The 19,776-nt window shown below is 40.6% G+C and overlaps 2 protein-coding genes across 2 annotated transcripts; one reads left to right on the top strand and one right to left on the bottom strand.

Moving 5' to 3' along the window:
• Window position 1: 1 nt before the first annotated feature.
• Window positions 2-994, bottom strand: gngt1 (guanine nucleotide binding protein (G protein), gamma transducing activity polypeptide 1). Its single transcript, XM_076301756.1, has 3 exons — window positions 964-994; window positions 590-688; window positions 2-232 (listed from the first exon to the last, which is right to left on the bottom strand). The coding sequence occupies exons 2-3, from the start codon at window positions 683-685 to the stop codon at window positions 104-106; spliced, it is 225 nt and encodes a 74-aa protein (XP_076157871.1). The 5' UTR covers window positions 686-688; window positions 964-994; the 3' UTR covers window positions 2-103.
• A 1,819-nt stretch (window positions 995-2,813) lies between these two features.
• tfpi2 (tissue factor pathway inhibitor 2) lies at window positions 2,814-4,912 on the top strand. Its single transcript, XM_076301754.1, has 5 exons — window positions 2,814-2,952; window positions 3,179-3,349; window positions 3,446-3,625; window positions 3,905-4,078; window positions 4,203-4,912. Exons 1-5 carry the CDS (start codon window positions 2,814-2,816, stop codon window positions 4,265-4,267), a joined length of 729 nt encoding a protein of 242 aa, XP_076157869.1. The 3' UTR covers window positions 4,268-4,912.
• The last annotated feature ends 14,864 nt before the right edge of the window (window positions 4,913-19,776 follow it).

Here is a 19,776-nt window from a genome sequence, read left to right on the forward strand (position 1 = left end):
TCTAATGGATCCTGCTCATCCGGCTATGATTTATTTGGTGGCAGCAGGTCTCCAAAGGGCACTAGAAGTAGGGCTACAAAGGAAGGCGATTCCTCAGTCCACTCTAGCAAATGACACATCCACCTTTGATCTCCTTGAAAGGGTTCTTGTCCTCTGGAATGCCTTTCACAAGGGGATCCTCATCAGCTCCAGCCTGGACATGCTCCATAAATTCAGTACAGCATTTTGACGTCTGCAAATTATACATCAACAGCACAACATTTAGGGAAAACCTGAAAAATACCTGATGCAAAAATGGAGGTCATTTGTAGCCTAATGTTAATTGATTTGTTTCTTTATCTGATTATCTCTCTGTGGACAGTTTTACTGAGTTGGCAAACCTTAGCCTATAATCTAGTCATGGCAAGATTCAGATTATTGTTCTAAATCCTCCTATGACACTAACAGCAACAAGGAGGTCTGAGTAAACAACCATTTGAAGTGGTTTGAATAGATTGATAAATAGGGACCAAGGTTATAATTTTAGTTGGTTTTTTACTCTCAACCACACTCTCTGCATATCAAGTATGAACTTGTTTGAGGAACTTACCATTGCTCGCTCGAGCAGTATTTCCTTCTTTTTTTGATCTACCTCCATTTTAGCTTTCTCCAAGTCTGTTAAGTTTTCAACGTCTATGATCGGCATTGTCTGCAGCAAAAGAAAAGAGACATTTCTGGATAAGAGCAAAATCTCCAACTGTGTTGTATTCTGAAAACTGTACAATTTGATGTTCTAAATTCAATCCTTCAGTCAACTAAGAAAATGGTTTGCTATAGCCTTTTGAAATGTACTAGGCTATACAAAATATTACAATATCCACATCAGAGGCATGTAAAAAAAAGTCAAGATATTTTTTTCTCTAATACACACAAACATTTATAAAAACATGCAACCAAATTTAAGATATTTCTTGTTACACTTACTGCCGCTTATGGTGAGTTGTCTTCACCTCTGAAAACTTTCTGAGAATCCTGCTCCTCTCTCTCTCAATCCGGGTTATAAAGTAATCTGTATAAACATTCTAATCTCTTAATCTGATTAAAACACTATCCTTTTTGAAATCATTAAACATTAAATTAGTTAGCACTGAAAAATAAAAGTGAATCAATGTAAGCATCTTATTGTTGAACATATGTGTGCAAGTGAGAGAGAAAATTTTATTTATGTTTCTGGAAAAAAAAAACATTCAATAGACTGACACACCCAACAGTAATGCAGCAAAGCTAATATAGGTCAAGGGGACAAGCAAAGCATTACAGGTAACTATGATAAGAATGATAATCTGTGTTTACCCTCAACCTGTCATAGATATTCTCTGGCACTCACTCCGACAGTGCCTATGAATTTGTTTTAGCTGTTCATGCAAACAAACCATATTTGATAATTCAGAGGCCCAGGACCATGAGGAGAAATTAGCATGTTGCATCAGCATATGTTTTGCAGAAACATATAACTTCTTTACACTTTAAACAACAACAATAATGACCCTTTTGTGGCAATTGCACTTAACACAACATTTCTGGTACTTAACCCTCTGCGTAGGAAAGGTAGGGGTAGAGGTTTGTTTTCACTAAAATGTTCACACAAGTGTACATGGAGTTCTCATAAATAAAACCTTATCCTTATCATGTGGAATACTGTCTACTCCTGCCAAATGATGCTGTAACCAGAATTCCAATTGACAAGCAGAGTGGCAAGAGTGCCAGCCACCTATTAAGAAACATGCAATATTGTGAAACTCTCTTGATATAGCCTATTAGGCGTGTCATTAGCATGCCTGTTTTTTCATCTTTAAACATGAATCGATGGAACTCATTCAGCCCTTCGTCCTGGATGTCTTGACACAATCCTGTCTCACAGGTCTATGGACAATTCTCTCAACGTCGTGCTCGCCGGCCGTGTGGTGGGCTGTGCTTTCTCCCCTTTTTATGTCATCATTCAGTTGTGTTTTGAAATGCGATCTTGACATGGCTTGGTTTTCACTTTGACATACACCATCAACTGTGAGACCTTAAATAGACCAATGTGTGCCTCTCCTAATAATGGCCAATGAATTAATTTAGACTCAGGTGGACTCCAATTAAGTTGTAGAAGCATCTCAAGGACCATTGATAAGTGCACCAGAGCTCAATTGCAAGTGTCATCCGAGTCATCAAGGGTCCAAATTATGTATATTTCAGACTTTTATTTTTTATACATTTACAAAACACTCCAAACAGTGTTATTTGAGTATTGAGTGTAGATTATCAAAAATATTTGAATCCATTTTAAGATGAGTCTGAAACATAACAAAATGAGAAAAACTTGAAAGGGTCTGAAAACTGCATTGTGCACTGTAGGTTGTCAGTGGAACTCGATTTTAACTTGAATGCTGAATTATTCCATTGGGACAGGGACAGAAAAAATAGTGCAGATGGTGCTGCGACTATCACTGAGAATGAAACTGTTGCCTGCGTCATTGCATGGATGAGTTAGCTATGACGCAATATTTTTATTAGTCTTGATGATGACATTTGTGAACTAAATATCTGATAGCCTGGTCCTATCTTAATTTTGCTTTTAATGTCATTTTCAAAAGTAATAATTGTTCATGTAAAAAGCAGCAACTTTATCAATATCAAACAGATAATCTTACAAAGGCGTATAGCGTAAGCGTATGGTTCGTTTACAAACACCGCCTTTAGTGTCTATAATGACATGGAAATGAGTCAACGTGCCCGCCCATTCCAACTTCTGGGGGAAACTTCACACAATATAAAAGACCACGTTTCATATGATCAAAACTCAGAGTAGCCTAAGGTTGACGGTCTCAACTACTGTGATACAACAATTCTATAATATGGAATATCTTTGCGCGTTAAGTTTTCTTCTCATGGCTTTGATTGAAAACGTTTTCACTTTGAAGCCTAAAGGTAACGGGATTTATTCTTCTGATGATGTAGATTATTTTTGATTAGCCTGCCTTTAGCATATAAGTAGCCTCATAAATAACTTTTCATCAGTCAGCCAAGGTTCCCTCTTTGATTTTGCATTAGACATTGTGGAATTTGTTTTTCTTGCATACAACGCCCTAGGCCTAGGGTGTTGCCTCTTTGTTTTATTGAAGGAAAATCCAACGCTAATCTTTGTCCTTTGCAGATGTGTGCTTGCTCGAAATGGATGAGGGGCCATGTAGGGCGGACATTCAGCGTTACTTTTACAACAGAATCAGTCAGCGCTGCGAAGAATTCAGCTACGGCGGCTGCCAGGGAAACGGGAACAACTTTAATAGTTATGCTGAATGTCAGAAAGCATGCTGGAAGATACCAAGTACGAGGCTACACTAACCCTGATTAGGCTACATTGTAAGGTACCTATTTGTCACTGGCGTAATTCTAATAGCCTATTCCCCTCTCTCCCTTACAGAAATCCCTCAGATCTGCAGGTTTCCCATGGATGTGGGACCGTGTCGTGCTCTTCACAAGAAATATTTCTTCAACATGACCTCTATGCAGTGCGAAATATTCTTTTACGGTGGCTGTGATGGCAACGAAAACCGTTTCGACAGTATGGATTCCTGCTTAGAATACTGCAAACCTCGAAAAAGTATGCCTATGTCTTTGACATCCTTTCTATTTCTACACATAGCCGACTGAAGCGACCATGTCACAAGGATTAGTTTTATCAGTAAATGCCAGACTAAATGATAGCCTATCTATCTACCTGTCCAGATAGAGCAAGACAATTTAACAATGAATAGGCTAAACATAATAATTTGTCAGATTAAAATCTGTGAAAACAAAAGAATATCTGTCACCACTTCACGTGACCTCAGTTTCTTGCATGGCCAGTCAACCTGCAATAAGTCTCTTTTCCCTGTTACAGCTTTCCCCTTGGTGTGTCTTGATCCCCTGGACAAAGGCCGGTGCTCTGCCTCCATACCTCGCTATTACTTTAACTCCGTCACCAAGATGTGTGAGGAGTTTGAGTATTCTGGTTGTGGAGGAAGCAATAACAACTTTATTTCAAGACAAAGTTGCATTGATGTCTGTGGTAAAGGTAGGAAGGAATGTTTCACATAGCCTAACCAAGACATTTTCAAGGAGAACATAATAAATCAGCTTAAAGTTTTTGTAACACAGAATGGTCTACTCATGTATGCACTGTCTGTTGTCACTTGCAGGTGGGAAGCCGCCTAGGAAACCTAGGAGGAGGTCTGGGTCAAGAATTCTTAGACGTCGATCATAAAAGGGAAAAAAATACAACACTATATCTGCATCCCCTTAAGCTCTGGTTTTATGAAGGAGCAGTCTTGCTTGCAGAAGATGTTTTGGGAAGTTGTCACTATAACTTAGAGCACTTACAAGACCTGAAGAGAACTATCTGCACTGAGGGTCTGGCCCTGGTGAAATAGGCTGATTCGTCTCCAGTATTGGTTGCCAGCCCATCCAGATAAAATGTGCCAATAACAATCCAGCTATGGTTTTCTGCTGAGCACCAGCAGAAGTTTTACTGTTTAAAATGTGAATGTACATATCCTTTTTTGTTCTGCTTATTGTATGATACTGTTTTTAAATCACACACAACAGGATAAAAGGCTTCTAATATTTGGTATTTTATTGTGATATTTTATTATACATTTTGTTGCACTTATATTTTCAAAGTTATGTATTTTTTTACTTTGTGTTTGTGTATGTGTGATATATTGACAATGACCATAGTGGTTTGCTTTTTAAAAAAATATTTTGCCAAATCACACTGCTGTTTGACACTCAGAGCTTCTGTCATCACTGAATTTAACCTGTCAATTTATGTGCCAAAATATGACCAAATGTAACCAGGAATCACATTTGCAATAAACAAAAACTCTGAAGAAACTTTCTTGAAAAGAAATCGTTGCAGTTTTGTTTTTCCCTTGGCGTGTCTGTTAGTCCAGGACACTGTCTGGTAAATACTGGTGAGTGCTGGTAGGGACCTCAACGGCCTGTTATGTGTTTGTGCGCCCTTGAAAACAGTAGGACACCCCGCCATCTCACTGTTTCACCCTGACAAATGATGAAAGAGTGAAGCACACACCATCTTTTTTCACAGCCACAAACACAATCATCGCCTAGCAGATGAAAAGAAAAAGACAGTCACAAAGTTGCCATTTGCTCTTTGAAGGAGAAAAGTTATGCTGTTTTATATGACAATAGTTTATTGAGGACATGAAAAGTGACCGGCAACCTATTTCCCCAAGTTGTAAACGGTGTCAGAGAAGTGCTCAGCTGGTGTACAGTGAGATTGCACTGATAAATCATTTGATAAAAGATTGTAAAAACATGGCATAATCAACATGCAGAATATAACAGAAATGACATTACTTTGTCTCTGTGATTCAAACTTCACACAATAAAATACAGAGGTAGACAGCAGTAATGCAGAGCCCAAAATGTGAACTCTCTGCTCTCTTTAAACCACCAGTCTTTGCTGTGTCACTTCAGAATAGATATCAAAGTCTCAGGCAGCCTTTGGTGATTGTAAACATCAGCTGGAACCAGCTTAATTACCATGTCTCTGAAACAAGCTCATAACATTACATCATCTTAGTGGCAAAAAAATATTCTCCTCAGAGAGATGTCCGTTTTAAACAAATTCAAGACCATTTGTACAAAGTCAATGGACCACTTTTATTTAACTTAGCCTATATTCCATCATGTTTTCTGAATTCTCCTGGATATCAGTATTTATCACCAAAATAGAATTAAGGGTAGGCTATGTTTATTTTTCTTATTTTCACATTATGGTCACAAAAAAGAGATTACACTTAACGTTAGAATTGAGGGAAGAACTTTGCCTGCACAATGTAGCAGAGAGGAAGTGCAGATGGAAGATGTAGCGCAATCGTAAATAGGGTATTCGTTTGCGCCCCCTACCGGGAAGATCTTTGTTTGGTTTAGGATTTTCGACACTATTTTCCAATTAAAATGACGCTGTGCTGGTGAACGGTCGTGTCTGAACGGCTTTATAGGCCACTTGTGTCGCATCATTGACTCGTGCAGTTATTAGGCTATAGACTAGTCTAATGACAAGAGGCCCCTTAGGCTAACTCATCCACCTGCTGGTAGGTCGGAGAAGACTTTAGTTTTCCCTTTCACATGTGCATTTGCCAATAGCATAGCCTACAGCCTTTCCGTCACATCTGTAACCTATGGTGTTGCAACGACATCTGTCTCGCTGTCACTTGGAGCAAAAATCTGTAGGCCTATGTATTCATACATTGCCCATTGCAGTGTCCTCACAAAACAATGCCATAAAGAACTAGTTACAGTGTATCAAAAGATGGAATGGGTTTCCACACTTTGCATACAAATGGCTGTCTGCATCAGTTTTATTCCCATCAACCAGCAGCAGTGTGCGCAAGCAGTATTTTGCAAAGGTTAATGGTTTTATATTAAGAAGAAATGAGGTGGCACATTTGTCAGGCAAACATGTTGGCACAATCAAATCTTCTGTGTGATGAAATTGTACATGGTGAGGTGAGGTCCCTTGAAACATTCAGTACTCTCTAGAGGAGAACCCAGCGTTCACCAAATACGTGAAGTGTGTTATCAGTGAATTTATCCTCTTTTTTGCAATTACCCTTGTAAATTGAAGGTGACAGGTACCCACAAGGGTACCCAATTCCACAATCATTGCATATATGCTTCTACGCTTTATCAGCATGTTGCAAACTCACAAACTGCATCGGAATGCACAATGTACAACAGTCCCTATGCACAGGCATTAAGGGTAACTTAATTCTAGCACAAGTCATGGCTGGAACAGAAATTTGCACAGAAACTCAAACCTTAAAATGTTGTAAACCCTAGAAGGTTTTTATCTATAACCCCCAGAGATTCTTTGAGTCATCTGTACGGCTCAGGTAAGGGCAGCACCTTTTCACTTCAAGGGTCTTTTCAACTCCAGAAAATTCAAGCACACTTCAGCTTGCCCTTCAGGCAATCTCAGCCCAGACTTAGGAGGACATTCTGATGGGTAGACCCAAGAAGGATTTTTGAAACATTTGAGAGGAAGGAATGACATAATTAAGATCTTGGAGTGCATGGACTACTGCCTGTTGGTGAATACTCATGTAATGCTCATAGGCTGTCTTACCTACCTGGGAAGAAAAGTGGAGGGGATTTGAAGGTGAAAATAAAGGTGAAATGCAAATTAATGGAAATGTTGTTTTGCCCACTTGTGCAGTTTTACAAGTCCACTTAAGCTTTGTCCACTAAATCTGATCTAAGACTGACACCTCATGGAAAATAAGCCGTTTGTATTATTACCTCTGTTTTGATATTGACGACTGTTTATTTTTCAAACTGACATTTACCTTGAACCATTTTCTATGCCAACATGTCTGACTCTGCTCTTACCTCACATGGCAGCTGGTCATATTGCTATACTATTTTCCTCCCCACACACTTAACGCTCAGTTGAAAATAATTACCTTAATCTATAATCACCAGCCATGAAACAGATTCAGAATAAATTAAAAAATGCTGCAGGTTTTCTCTGAACCCTGAAATTGCAAAGTGGGCACAGTGCATGCGACCCGCCGCCTGTCTTTGTGCCTTTCTAATTGTGCCCTTGTGCCAAGCAGAGACCCTGTTGTGCCAAATCAGAAGGCTTGTCTCTGAGTCCCTAAGAGTCAAGGGACTGAGGAAGTGAGAGCAGGCTGAGGTATCTCACTTTCACAAATGGCTAGAGACAAGGAAGGCACAGCGTGCGCGCGCGCGCACACACACACACGCACACACACACACACACACACACACACACACACACACACACACACACACACACACACACACACACACACACACACACTCACACACACAGAGGGTATCGATGGTGGAAGTGGAAGGAAATTGGAAGGAGAGAAAATGAGCCTGAAGTGTGCGCTTTGGATTTAGGGGCTGCTATTTGTTCATATGATTCTCATTTGATAAAGGGCTCCCCGACTTTAGTTCTGAAACATGCCTGGGTGTGTGGTGGACCCTAAGACCTCACCAAGCTTGGATCCAGCAGAGAGAGAGGAGAGATAAAAGGATCATAGGATGTAATAATTGTTTTTCTCTAGGAAGAACCAGGCATAACACTATATTAGAGAGTAAAACCATGACCACCAGGGATTTATAGATGTACGGATGCCTTCCCTATGAGGAGGCAATTCGAATCTGAAGCTGTTTGAGGTAAATAAGGATGTGCATTACCTTCAGTGCACTGCAGCAACTCTCAATACCCTGGGTATATGTAATCTCCCAACAAGATGTATGCGGAGGTATTAGATGCACAGTAGGTGATGGCAGGTTTATTTATCTCTTTACAGTCCTGTGGAAGAGTTAGGGGACAGGGGGTGGGGATAAGGGATGGGGACATACAACTACCAATGGAAACGTCTCAGATATGATATTGTTGCCGACATCATAAAAATACACTTATACACACACACACACACGCACACACTGCACAGCGCACTGAATGGGGTATGCTTATGAAACACATTCAAGACATAATACCCACCTCTTCTGAAAAAGAGGTTGACATGATCAGCTCATCTCTGAGCAGATGACCTTAGAGGAACCCTTTTGTGGCCGTTTTTCTGTCCTCAGGAGGCTCCGAGCAGGTGTCTGTGGGGTGGGCTGAGGACAGCTCGCCCATTGTGTTGCGTGCTGCACATAACCTTTAACTAAGGTGTCGTTGCCCTTTGGAAAGCCTCCTCTCCAGTTCACCACATGAAATCTCACAGTGGAAGAGGAAGTGAGTATCAGAGCTGTGTCTTGCAGGCTTTTTAAAAAACAAGAACTTACAGTACACACCATGACTGATAGCAAGAGAGAGTTTGATTTTAAATGCTGACTCAAAGGGTATGCATGATTTCTGGACTGAAAATGGAAATCTTTTGAGCATGAGGAATGATTTTGAGCAATGTCTTGGCTTTTATAAATATGCAGTGGCAATTAGAAGTTTAGGCAAGTTGAAGATACAGTATCCAAAAGGCATGCAATGCTTTTCAACATTCTGAGGAAGTTAAGGGTAGTATTGTTTTATTTTGTGCAATTTTAGAGTGAAAAAAGGAAAGAAGTACCAGCACTATCACCAAGTTTGGGCCCCAAAAGAGATCTGAGCTCTCAGATAGCTTTTATCAAGGTCTCAGACCTTAATAACCTTGTTAGGATTATGCTTGTGCATAGTCATCATAAGAAAGAAAGACCAGGTGAGGCAAATTTCAAAGCTTTAAAAAATCCCTGAGCTCCTGACATCTTGTCCCAATATTCAGAAGCCATGGGCTCCTCTAGCACTCCAAAATTGAAAATAATTGATGCCCGCAAAGCAGGAGCTGGGATAGCAAAATATTTCCAAGAAGCTTTCTCTTCAGTTCGTAATGCAATTATGAAATGACAGTTATCAGGAATGGTGGAGGTCTGGAAGACCAAGAAAAAATTCTGAGAGCACTGCCTGTAAGATTGGCGAATCAAAGCATGACTGCAAGAAAACTTCAAAAAGATTAAGAAGAAGTATGACGGCTGTGTGACACAAATATAACATAACATATGTTACATACATAATAACATACAACATAAAATTCATGTGTCTGAAGTTTGCAAAGGATCATGTAAACAAATCTGAAGCAAATCATGGACTGATGAAGCTAAAATAGGCATGTTCACCACAAACAGCAAAGATATGTTTGGAGAAAAAAAGGGGGCTGAATTTCATGAACATAAAACCTTTCCAACTGTCAAACACTGGGGTGGATCAATTTGTGTTGCATCCAGTGAAGGAACTGTTTACCGGTAGGATGAATGGATTCAATTAAATACCAGCAGATTAAGGAAGAAAACATCACACCATTTGTTAAAAAAAAGCTAAAGATGAAAAGAATATGACTTCTAGAACAGGATGTTGATCCTAAACATCCATAACGGATTACCGCAAGAGGTGCAAGCTGAAGGTTCTACTGTGGCCCTATACGTCCATCACTGAAATTCTCATGGATAGACCTCAAAAGAGCATGCAAGGTTGTCTAAGAATGTCAAAGAACTAGGTGCCGTTTGCATATAAAAATTGAAAAAATCCCTCCATATAAAAACATTTACTATGATAACATTTCAAATGGGGTGCTATACGAGGTCCTGACCATACTGGGGCCCCAAACCCATGCTTCAGGCCCTTTTCCTTTGTGGTATTTTGAGTGCAAAAGATAAAAAAGGAATCTTGCTTTAAGATGTAAAGACGTGTCAATTTTGGAAATCATGTAATCTTTTTTTGCTAAACAAGAAATGTTGATGATGGGCATCAACACTTTGGCATGTCACTGCTGTAACATTGAGAGTTCCTCTATGCTGCCTCGTCTCCTTCCAAGTTTCAAAATACCAGTTAATTTTGCATAGTTCTAGATAACAGAGAATCAAACAAATGGCATTGGAAACATTATTTACTTGGCAGAAATAAATGAATCATACATCTTTATACCAACACCCCAAAACTTGTGGCTCACTAAATATAAGTAAAGCATTCTTGTTGAAGTCATCCCTCTGCACATTAAATTAAATCTAAAGGAACTTTTCAGGACATTCTCTACTTTGTTGGAGGGCTCTGAATAAAGGATGAACAAAACGGATCTTTTCTCATTATTCTAATCATCAGTATTCAGAATCAGCATAGTCAGTGTTAGAGTTGTGTGTATTATCTGAGATCTTTTATGTTTGCAGAACGTATGCACAATGGAGTTTATAACACACTAATTCTATATCTGGTTGGCGTCTTCGCGCTATAAAAGCCTAGGCCACTCTGATCTCTCCTCAAATGCGAAAGCGAGCATCAACGGTAACCAATCTACAGTAAAGGCTGCGCATTCAGCATGCACCAAGAAGAACCACTGTGTGGTGCTCTCAACTCACTTGAATTGACTTTGGACCTAGTTGGTAGGATTAGTTGAAAGAGTTGATGCAAATAATGGACAACAAGATGGATAAAGATAAGGCAGAAACATTTGCATAACGCAAGGCATATTTACATCTATGTGTGCCCACGTGCACCACGTATAGGACTTTTCACTACGCATTTTGGGGTCTGTAATTACGCAGTGAAGCCTTTAAGGAACTTCCCATTTACATCTGTTCTATTGATACATATTTAGGGTATGGATGAAAGTAGAGGAACGGTAAGTTATGGCTACTTAATTAAATGTTCCCTCACGAGAAAGTCAGATGTCCACTTAGGAGAATGATGGAGGTGATGACGACTGCAGCGACGCACTTCAGATCGGTATGGATGTAAATTTCTATTGGGTTGCACGTATATTACCACACCCCACGGGTGTGCACTGTCAGTCAGCCGACAGTCGGGTCGTCTCTCACCTCAGAGTCATGGAACAGACTCTCAGAAGAGCGCACATTGCGATCAAGTAGTATACACATTGTAGCCTATGTCTTTAAGAATCATTATGCCCTGTATTATACCTAGGAGGAGTCCGCTGGCTCACTGTACGAAATGAGGGGTTGTTAGATGCACTTGGATTACCGGTTGGTGAAGTGAAACAACGTTAACAACCGCTGACTAAGGTCGATAGAGCGCTTGTTTTAAAAGTAGTCGGTTGCTGTCCTCAATTAAGCAGAGAACACTGCTTTTGTCATTAGTTAACGACCTAATTGCTTGATTGAACCAAGGGGATATTATGACTTAGAGAAATATTTTGAATCTGGCTGTCATTCTGTGGCATTCAATGGAGACGCAGACGATGGAATTCAGACGTGAAATTTTCAGCTCACTCCGTGGTGCTGTCCCTGATCCAACTCTTTAAATACGGGTTTGGAGATTGTTCTGACACCGTCGTTTTAACCTCAGGTAAGCTCAGTTTTACATTTGATTATATCATATTTGAGCTGTTTCCAAAATGGCTCTGCTGGGCAGAAAAGGTTGTGTTGATTGTCTTGACATAATCTTGATCTTGTGTATATTTACATGTGCAGAACTTGATTTATTGATTCACTCTTATGGTTATCACTATTAGCCATGGCCTTTCGATCAGTTGACATGAGCGCATACCTCTGAGTAGTCTGTGCTATGTACAACACGAATTCATGAAGTGTTACATTAGGACAGAATGGTCAACTATGTACATGGCATTGCACTAAGACACAAGTGATCCTGTAGTGCATCAGTTAGTGTTTGAGGAAGGTGCACCCAAATATTTTATGTATCTCCTGTGCTAGATTATGTTTTCCCTTATAAAACTAGGTTAACAGTGTTACAGTCATAAGCTCTTTGATACCCTACATTTTTTAACATTTTTAGAGGAACTAAGAGCAAAAATAAACATATAAATTACAAAGCAGGCCACTTTGTCATGGAAGACAAGGTAAAAAAGACCAAGAAAGACAAGAATCTCCTTGTTGCCCAAGTTGAGGATAGAATAAATTAAAACAAGCAAGCATCATCAGCCCATGCTTCTCATATCTTATTTTCCTGAAATGTATTGCATCTTTCCCTGTCAATAATCATGGATTACCTTCACACTTATGTGAGATCAATATCCATGCTCCAGCTGTTAAGGCCATTTTCTGTTCTGCATCATATTCCAGGAGCAGGTCTTTATAAGGATGTACAGATTGAAGTATGAATATCTGAAGTTGCTTGCCTGCTGCAAACACAGCTACCCATATTGCATGTGAGAGCATTGCTTTGCTTAAGTCAAGACGCCTACGACATTTTTAGATGTTAGGGGCTAAACTGTCACCTCACAGCATGTGCCTTGGTTTAGAGTGCATGAGTGGCATTCCTATTTGACACAACATCAAAGATGATAGTTACTGTGTCCCAAGTCTGTGTTCAGTCCTATGAGCCAGAAGTCAGTCATCTTTATTTTGCCCAGATAATGAGAGGATTCTTCAGAGGAATCCCTCTGTGGCAGGATCATCGTCACACAAATGCTGGCCTCCTGCTGAGCTGCCCGGGCCAGTACCCGTTTCTTTTCTCCCCCTGCAATTTTAACAGTTCATAAGGTTGATGAGGGTGCCGAGTTCAAATCCAAGGATGGAGAGAGACAGACAGTCTGCTCTGGGCTGTACATTCAGTCTTGTTAAATCTGTTTGGTTGCATTTGTCTGTCTGTGTGGGTGTGGGTGTGTGTGTTGTGTGTGTGTGTGTGTGTGTGTATGTGTATGTGTGTATGTGTGTGTGTGTGTCTATTTGTGTGTAGTGTGTGTGGGTGTGTTCATGTGTGCATCTGTGTGTGTGTGTGTGTCCACGAATGCAGCTGAGACGCATTTGTCATCCTTGCTGTCCTTTAAGCTACAGCCATGCTGCAAATATGTCAGACTGATGAGAATAGAAAAGAGTGCTTCGCTTTGCTGAGAGAGAGAGAGAGAGAGAGAGAGAGAGAAAGAGAGAGATAGAGAGGAAAATAGAGAGAGGAAAATGGAGAGAAAAGAAAGCAAGACAATAAGAGAAAAAATGGAGCAGATGTTGAACTATGAGCATCCATCTTCTCGGGGGAGGAGTGGCGTGCACATCACGTATGAGAGGAGAATGGAAGCATATTGCCGAGTGTGTTCTCGCCTGGTCCGGGTCACGGAGATAGACTCTTCCCTGTGCCTCAGTCTTAATTCAGCTAATGGCTCATGTAATATTCATTAGTTTACATGTGCCTATTGCTCCCCAGTTGCACACCCTGTTTACATGTCCACTGAGCTTAATGCACTTGGTAAAGGTAATTTAGCAAGGCAGCGATACTTGCCGTGGACACTAATGGCCTCAAATGAGCAAACAGTCTACTCCGACTGTCGTGCAACATTTTCCTTTTAAGACTGGACTGAAATTACAGCTTAACCAACTGCCTCTACAGCCTGCGTTAAGAATAACGATTCATATTGATGTATGCAGTTGATGTATGCAGTAGTTGCCAATTTTCTTCTCTCAATTATGGCAAAAAAGATTAGGACATCAATATTATGTGTTTTTTCTTTCATATTAGAAAGAACGCAGGTCCCATGTGCAAAGTCTTAATATCTCACAGATGTTGTCACATAACTTTTCTATTACATGTATTGTTTCCCCCCTGTAATTGTTAAATAGTTTGTGACGTCAACAGATTGAAATGAATAGCAAGCTCCTGTATAACTCAAATACTGGATAGTAAATGAGCATTTCAGAGTGTTTGGCTTCAACTTAAATGCTTTTCTAGATATCATCAATTTGAGAAGGAAGCAGTACATTTAATCCTCTATATTGAAACACGTCCAATGAAACACTTCGCCATATAACTATCATCAGTTATTCCCACTATCTGATTGGAAACCAATGTTATGTGCGTTAGCAAAATTATTTTTCAGTCTCTTTTGTAAGATCTGTTTAATTACAGATATCCAGTGGGAAGCAGAGCAGCCAGTCGCAGAGTTTGCTGCTCATCCACCCCTCAATTGAACACCCAGTATCAGTAGGTGGAGCTACAGCATAATACTGAAAGGTTGAGAACGCAGCGTATTGATGCATATCAGATTTTAGATTATACCACTGATGTGGCAAAACTCAGTGAGTGTGGTATACATTCCTACAAAAAAACATAATACTGTTTCACATTTCATTTTGTGTTTGCATTGTCAATTAGTCTTTTATTTCATGCATGGTGAACTATGTTGCTACGTTGAAGTGTGTAATGGATTTGTTCATGTCCCCAACCGCTCCTAAGATGTTTTATATATTTCGTGTGAAACAACAAGGTGATTTTCTTGTAACTAGTCATCTTAGTCATCTCATTTGAGATGAAAAGCAACGCTCTAATTCTCTAATTTTCTGGATTGATATCATGTGCCCTATTTAACACACTTACAGATACATGGCCCTGCATGTTCTGCTGGCTATCTCTTTGCACTATCCTTACAAATTGACTTTTATTTTCAAATGTGGAAATTTCCCTGTTCTCATCAAAGTAATGATTCTTCATTTCCGATTCATAATTTTACAGAGATGATTGCATCTCATGTACATAAATATTGTATTTAAAGCTATTTTAAAGTTATATTGTTGTTTGCTTTTCACTAAATCACACACACCAATGAACCTCCTTGAACCTATGAATAAAATGTTTTTGTTTTGTTTGGTGTGTGGTGGGGGGGGGTCGGGTGTTTGCATGTAAAAAAGATCCTCTATCATGAGCAGGATATTGCATAATGTCTTTGCCATCTTTAGCTCTTGACTGAATGTGACAGATTTGACTCGCATGTTGTATGGGGACCATATTTCCCATAATGGCAAATGTTGTACTGCTCACTATCATTGTCTTTTTGTGTGTGTGTGTGTGTGTGTGTGTGTGTGTGTGTGTGTCTGTTTATATGTGTCAGGGCTTTTTTTTCGGTGGCCGCCCCCTCGATGTAAATGGTCTGCCAGGCTCAGTCCTCATTGCAGTCTGTTCTCTCTCTCTCTCTCTCTCTCTCTCTCTCTCTCTCTCTCTCTCTCTCCCTCTCTCTCCCTCCCTACATTTGCTGCCTGTTTCGCTCGCCTGTCTCCCGCGCTGCTGATTTCGCATTCCTTTAACGCAGTCACTTTCTTTCTCGCCAGGTTGAGCTCCGATGCCTCGTTTTATTGCGGCCTATTTGATTCAGTCTGTTTCTTCACTTGGCCCCAGACGTGGGCATTGTGTGACAGGAGGATGCTTCATTGGTTTGCCATTGAGCTCCAACCTCTTTCTGTCTCTTTCCTCCTCACTTTCTCTTTATTCCTCCTTCCAGCCATCCATCCCTCCATCCATCCCTCTCCCTGCCTCTCTCCTCTCATCCACTCCATTCTTTCTCTCTCTCTCTCTCTCTCTGTCTCTCTCTCTCTGTTTGGGCTGTTTGAGAGCACATCCTCTGTGTTCTATCTTTAGGCCGATGCTACCATCTGTGTCAGTGTCTCTTGATTGCTTTTCCCCTCACTGTGGCTGGCCCCAGCCATTCTTAATTACTTCCAGGTCCAGTGCTAAGGTGAAAGCTCCCGTCGACAGTTTATCTGAACAGAGGGATTACGAAGCCATGTTTTTCTACGCCTGTGCCTTCCCCGAGTTGCGCCTGGACTCTGTCCGCCTGTCTGTCTGTCAGCTAAAGACATCTGTCTTAATTGGTTGTGCATATGTGACTTGTGGAGTTAGTCCAACCTGGAGACATTAATCATTAGAACCTGAGGTAGAATGCCAGGTCTACACACGATTAGTATGGATTTTTCATTAAGAAGGGGGATAAATGTTGCCGCTCCAATGAACATAACACCTGATAGCCATCTCAGTTCCCACGAATCAGGTCCCTTTCGGACTCATAAATGTCACGCTAAATGTCTGATGTTTTGTCTCGGAAAAGGGCTACTGCCTCTAATCTATTCACATCAGCCAAGGGTTTATCCATTGATGTGTGAAAATGATTTCAGCTGACTTTCAAAGTGGCAGGGAGGGTGCCTGTGTTGATTGATAGACAAACACAATCTGCTTTGTTTTATGACTCATTGCAAGATCATATCGTATCCCCTCAGAGCTGAAATGACTTTCATTTCAGACCTTTGTATGACAGCGAGATTTTTTGATAAAGCCTTTTGAATGATGGGGATTTGCTGATTGCATTCAGCATCACCCTGGGGCTGCCACACTGGACTAGATGCGGCGGGTAAAATGAGCCTTGTTTCGAATGCAAACTCTAGTGCAGCAGTAACATAGCCTGTGCTAAGCTTTGACAATGTCAGAGTGTTTGAACGTACCATTGTTTTGACCTGTGTTTTCCCCCTGATGTCTCTTTGCCCTTGGCTGAGTGACTGTTTCTTTTAGTCATAAAGTCCTCTATTAAGTCCAATCGCTTGTGATTAGTGTTGGCCAATTGAATGTGGACCCAGGGGGTCTGTTTCTCTTACAGGCTTGAAAGGGGATGTCTGATGGGGGGGGAATCAATATGGTATCCTCTCCGACCTTTTATCCTTGTAACTGCTCTCCTTTAGCTTTTGATGTCTACATCAAACATGCCTTAAGATATAACTGTTTAAAAAGTATAGCTGCATCTGAACCGCTGAGAGATATGGTTGAACTGAGAGGAGAAGAATGGATACTAACTGTAACCTCCGACAAGGAATTTGTCTCTGGCCATAGGTGTTTCTCTAGCAGTACTGAAATTTTTAGCCCTGGATGGAGTAACATTTTGTAGTTCCTATAACTTTTTTGTTGTTCCTGTAACCTTTTGTGTGTTCACACTGCATGCACTTCACTACTTAGGTGTAACTGGAATAGAAAGCATCATAACCGACTGTGATACAAAATGCATTAGGAGCTGTTGGTGCCAAAATGGCCATTTCTGCATTGGGGTGAAAACACCTGTGAAAGCCTGTGAGTGCACTGTATTGCAGTTAGAGTCTCTGTGTGGGTGTCAGTCACCCAAAGCCAGTCATTTCTCACACACAATGCAGCAGAAAATAAAGATTCAGAGAGACTGAGATCAATGAATCAAAGAGACGGATGAGGACAGTCAACATGTTGTAGTGTTGAATCCTTGTTGTCTTTGGAGCACTCCCCCCTTTGGCCTATAAATGCCTGTGTGAATATGGTGTCTGGTTGTCCCACTCCTGGTTGGCTGCAGCCACAGCTTTCGTTGCAGTGGCCAAAACGAGAACCCAGAGACTTGTCATGGGATAGCGCTGACCTGAGCTGCTCCTCCATAAACCTCAAAATGGCTCCCATGGTGTCACTAGGACTTGCCGCTGGGCACTGGGCAGTATTTGTTTGGCATTTGTCATGAGACAGGGCCATTGGTTGTTGTGGGTCTTGCTGGAGCTCTTGGATTGCACCTCCCACACCACCCCTCTCCTCTTAGCATTTGCCTTCCAAGCTGGAGCTGGGCAGAAGGGGATAAGGGGAGAGGAGGCAGTCCCAATCAGAGAGATTTGAGCCTTCAGCATGTCTCTCAGCTGGAGGATACACGCATTGCTCCCACTGCGCAGAGGGAAAAGTTGGGGGGGGGGACCCTCTCGTCTCAGAGGGGGGTGGTGTGTAAGTGTGTGTGTGTGTGCGTGCGCGCACATGCAGGCCAATGACAAATGTTTGCTTAATTGTTGTGCTGTCACTCAACCATTGTCTTCATGCACACTTTGTGGGAACACAGCAAGTTGTGGGGAGAGTTTCATTGGGGAGAGACATTGTTCAAAAATATGTCAGCCGTCAGAACATCCCAGTTGCTGAAATATCTGTCATGACAGTCAGTACTGAAATAGTAGAATTTTGACTGACACTGTGGAGATGCTATTGGTCACATAATCCTTTAAATTCCCAATTAGTTTGGTCGATGGCTCAGTCATCTATGCCCATTTAGACAACCAAATGATTTAATTGTTTATATATTTGTATAGACCCTTTCAACAATAAAAACAAAAACAATGCTTGAACGTTCTATTTGGTTCCCAATCTACTTCCTCTGCATTAAGATAACATATGGAATGTTAAAACGGAAGCCTTGTGGGGCCAACTATGATGCTGATAATGGAACTCTCTTGAAAGGGTCTATAATTAATTGTTAATTATTTAATTTATTTACTTCCGTTGGTTTCAGTTAAAGATGACCACTCCACTGACACCCCTATATCAGTGGTGCATAACTGCTAGTAATTATGTTCAGGCTCAGCATGTTGAACTACCCCTTTCATTAAAATGTATTAGCCCCCAACTCCGCATTAATGGAGTGGGTAAGCCACTTTCATCAACGCTCGCCACTCAAGAATCCTCTCATTAGTTCATTAGTTCATTTTCAGCAGTGTGCATGAAATACTGATGTTACACAATGGCACAGACATCCTCGGAGTTCACTCTTTGTTCAAGTGCTGTAGCACTGTTGTGTTCTCAGAAGGACCCAAATTAAGGCATAGGTTTGGATAGATAAGAGAGTTGGAATAGGAGAGTGGGAGAAAGAAAGAGAGAGGGAAAGAATGAAAATCTGAGAGGGAGGAGAGAGAGAAAGATCCTTTTTGACAGATTTGTCCTCTCGGCAGTAATTGGAAGCATGCTTGAAAAGAATGCAAAAAGTCTACCACTTGACAGGGAGGCAAACTTTGAGTTGTACAGCTGCTCAGATACCTTTGTAAGGCAGTGCATAGTACCTGTCACAGTGCGAAAAAAGCCTCACTTTTTTAATGTTGCATTGCCAAAAACAAATGTATGATTAAAAATGTCAAATGTTAGTTAAGAGGATATTCAGTGGCACTGAATCTTTTTATATAAGATATAAAGATGAATGAAAAAATATAAATGTATATTAAATAAAATAATATGTGAATTTAGACAATTTATTCTTCAGTCAGTTTATCTAACTTAATATGATTATTTCACTATGAGTTCTATGCAGAGGTGAATCTTTTTTTCTGCGAAGAATATTTCCTTTGAGGCATGTTTCTTATCAAACTGTTCTCATAACCTTCTGTTAAAAATATTATTTGAAGTATTTACTGCTTCTGAGCCCCTGCAAAAGCACTAAATTATGCTGAGGAACGACTTCGAAGCACTTTGCTTCTAAATTTACATGTGTAGCCAGAGATATATAGCCTAACCATGGAAGCTTCAGTGCATCAAAACCTTCTGCTTCGCCAGCTTCTGTTTTTATGCTCTGACTGTTTTATAAGCACAGAAAATAGACTTTTGTATATCATTTGAAGGAAAATAATGAAATATAAGTCATTGGACGCACAGTGTTTTCCTACAGTAACAAAACTGTGTTTGACAAGTGATACAAT

The sequence above is a fragment of the Alosa pseudoharengus genome, unplaced genomic scaffold (genome assembly GCF_046254945.1).
Source record: "Alosa pseudoharengus isolate Yale_2024_CS ecotype anadromous, Long Island Sound unplaced genomic scaffold, YU_APseudo_1.1 YU_APseudo_1.1_scf_23, whole genome shotgun sequence".
In the NCBI taxonomy this organism is placed as follows: domain Eukaryota; kingdom Metazoa; phylum Chordata; class Actinopteri; order Clupeiformes; family Clupeidae; genus Alosa; species Alosa pseudoharengus.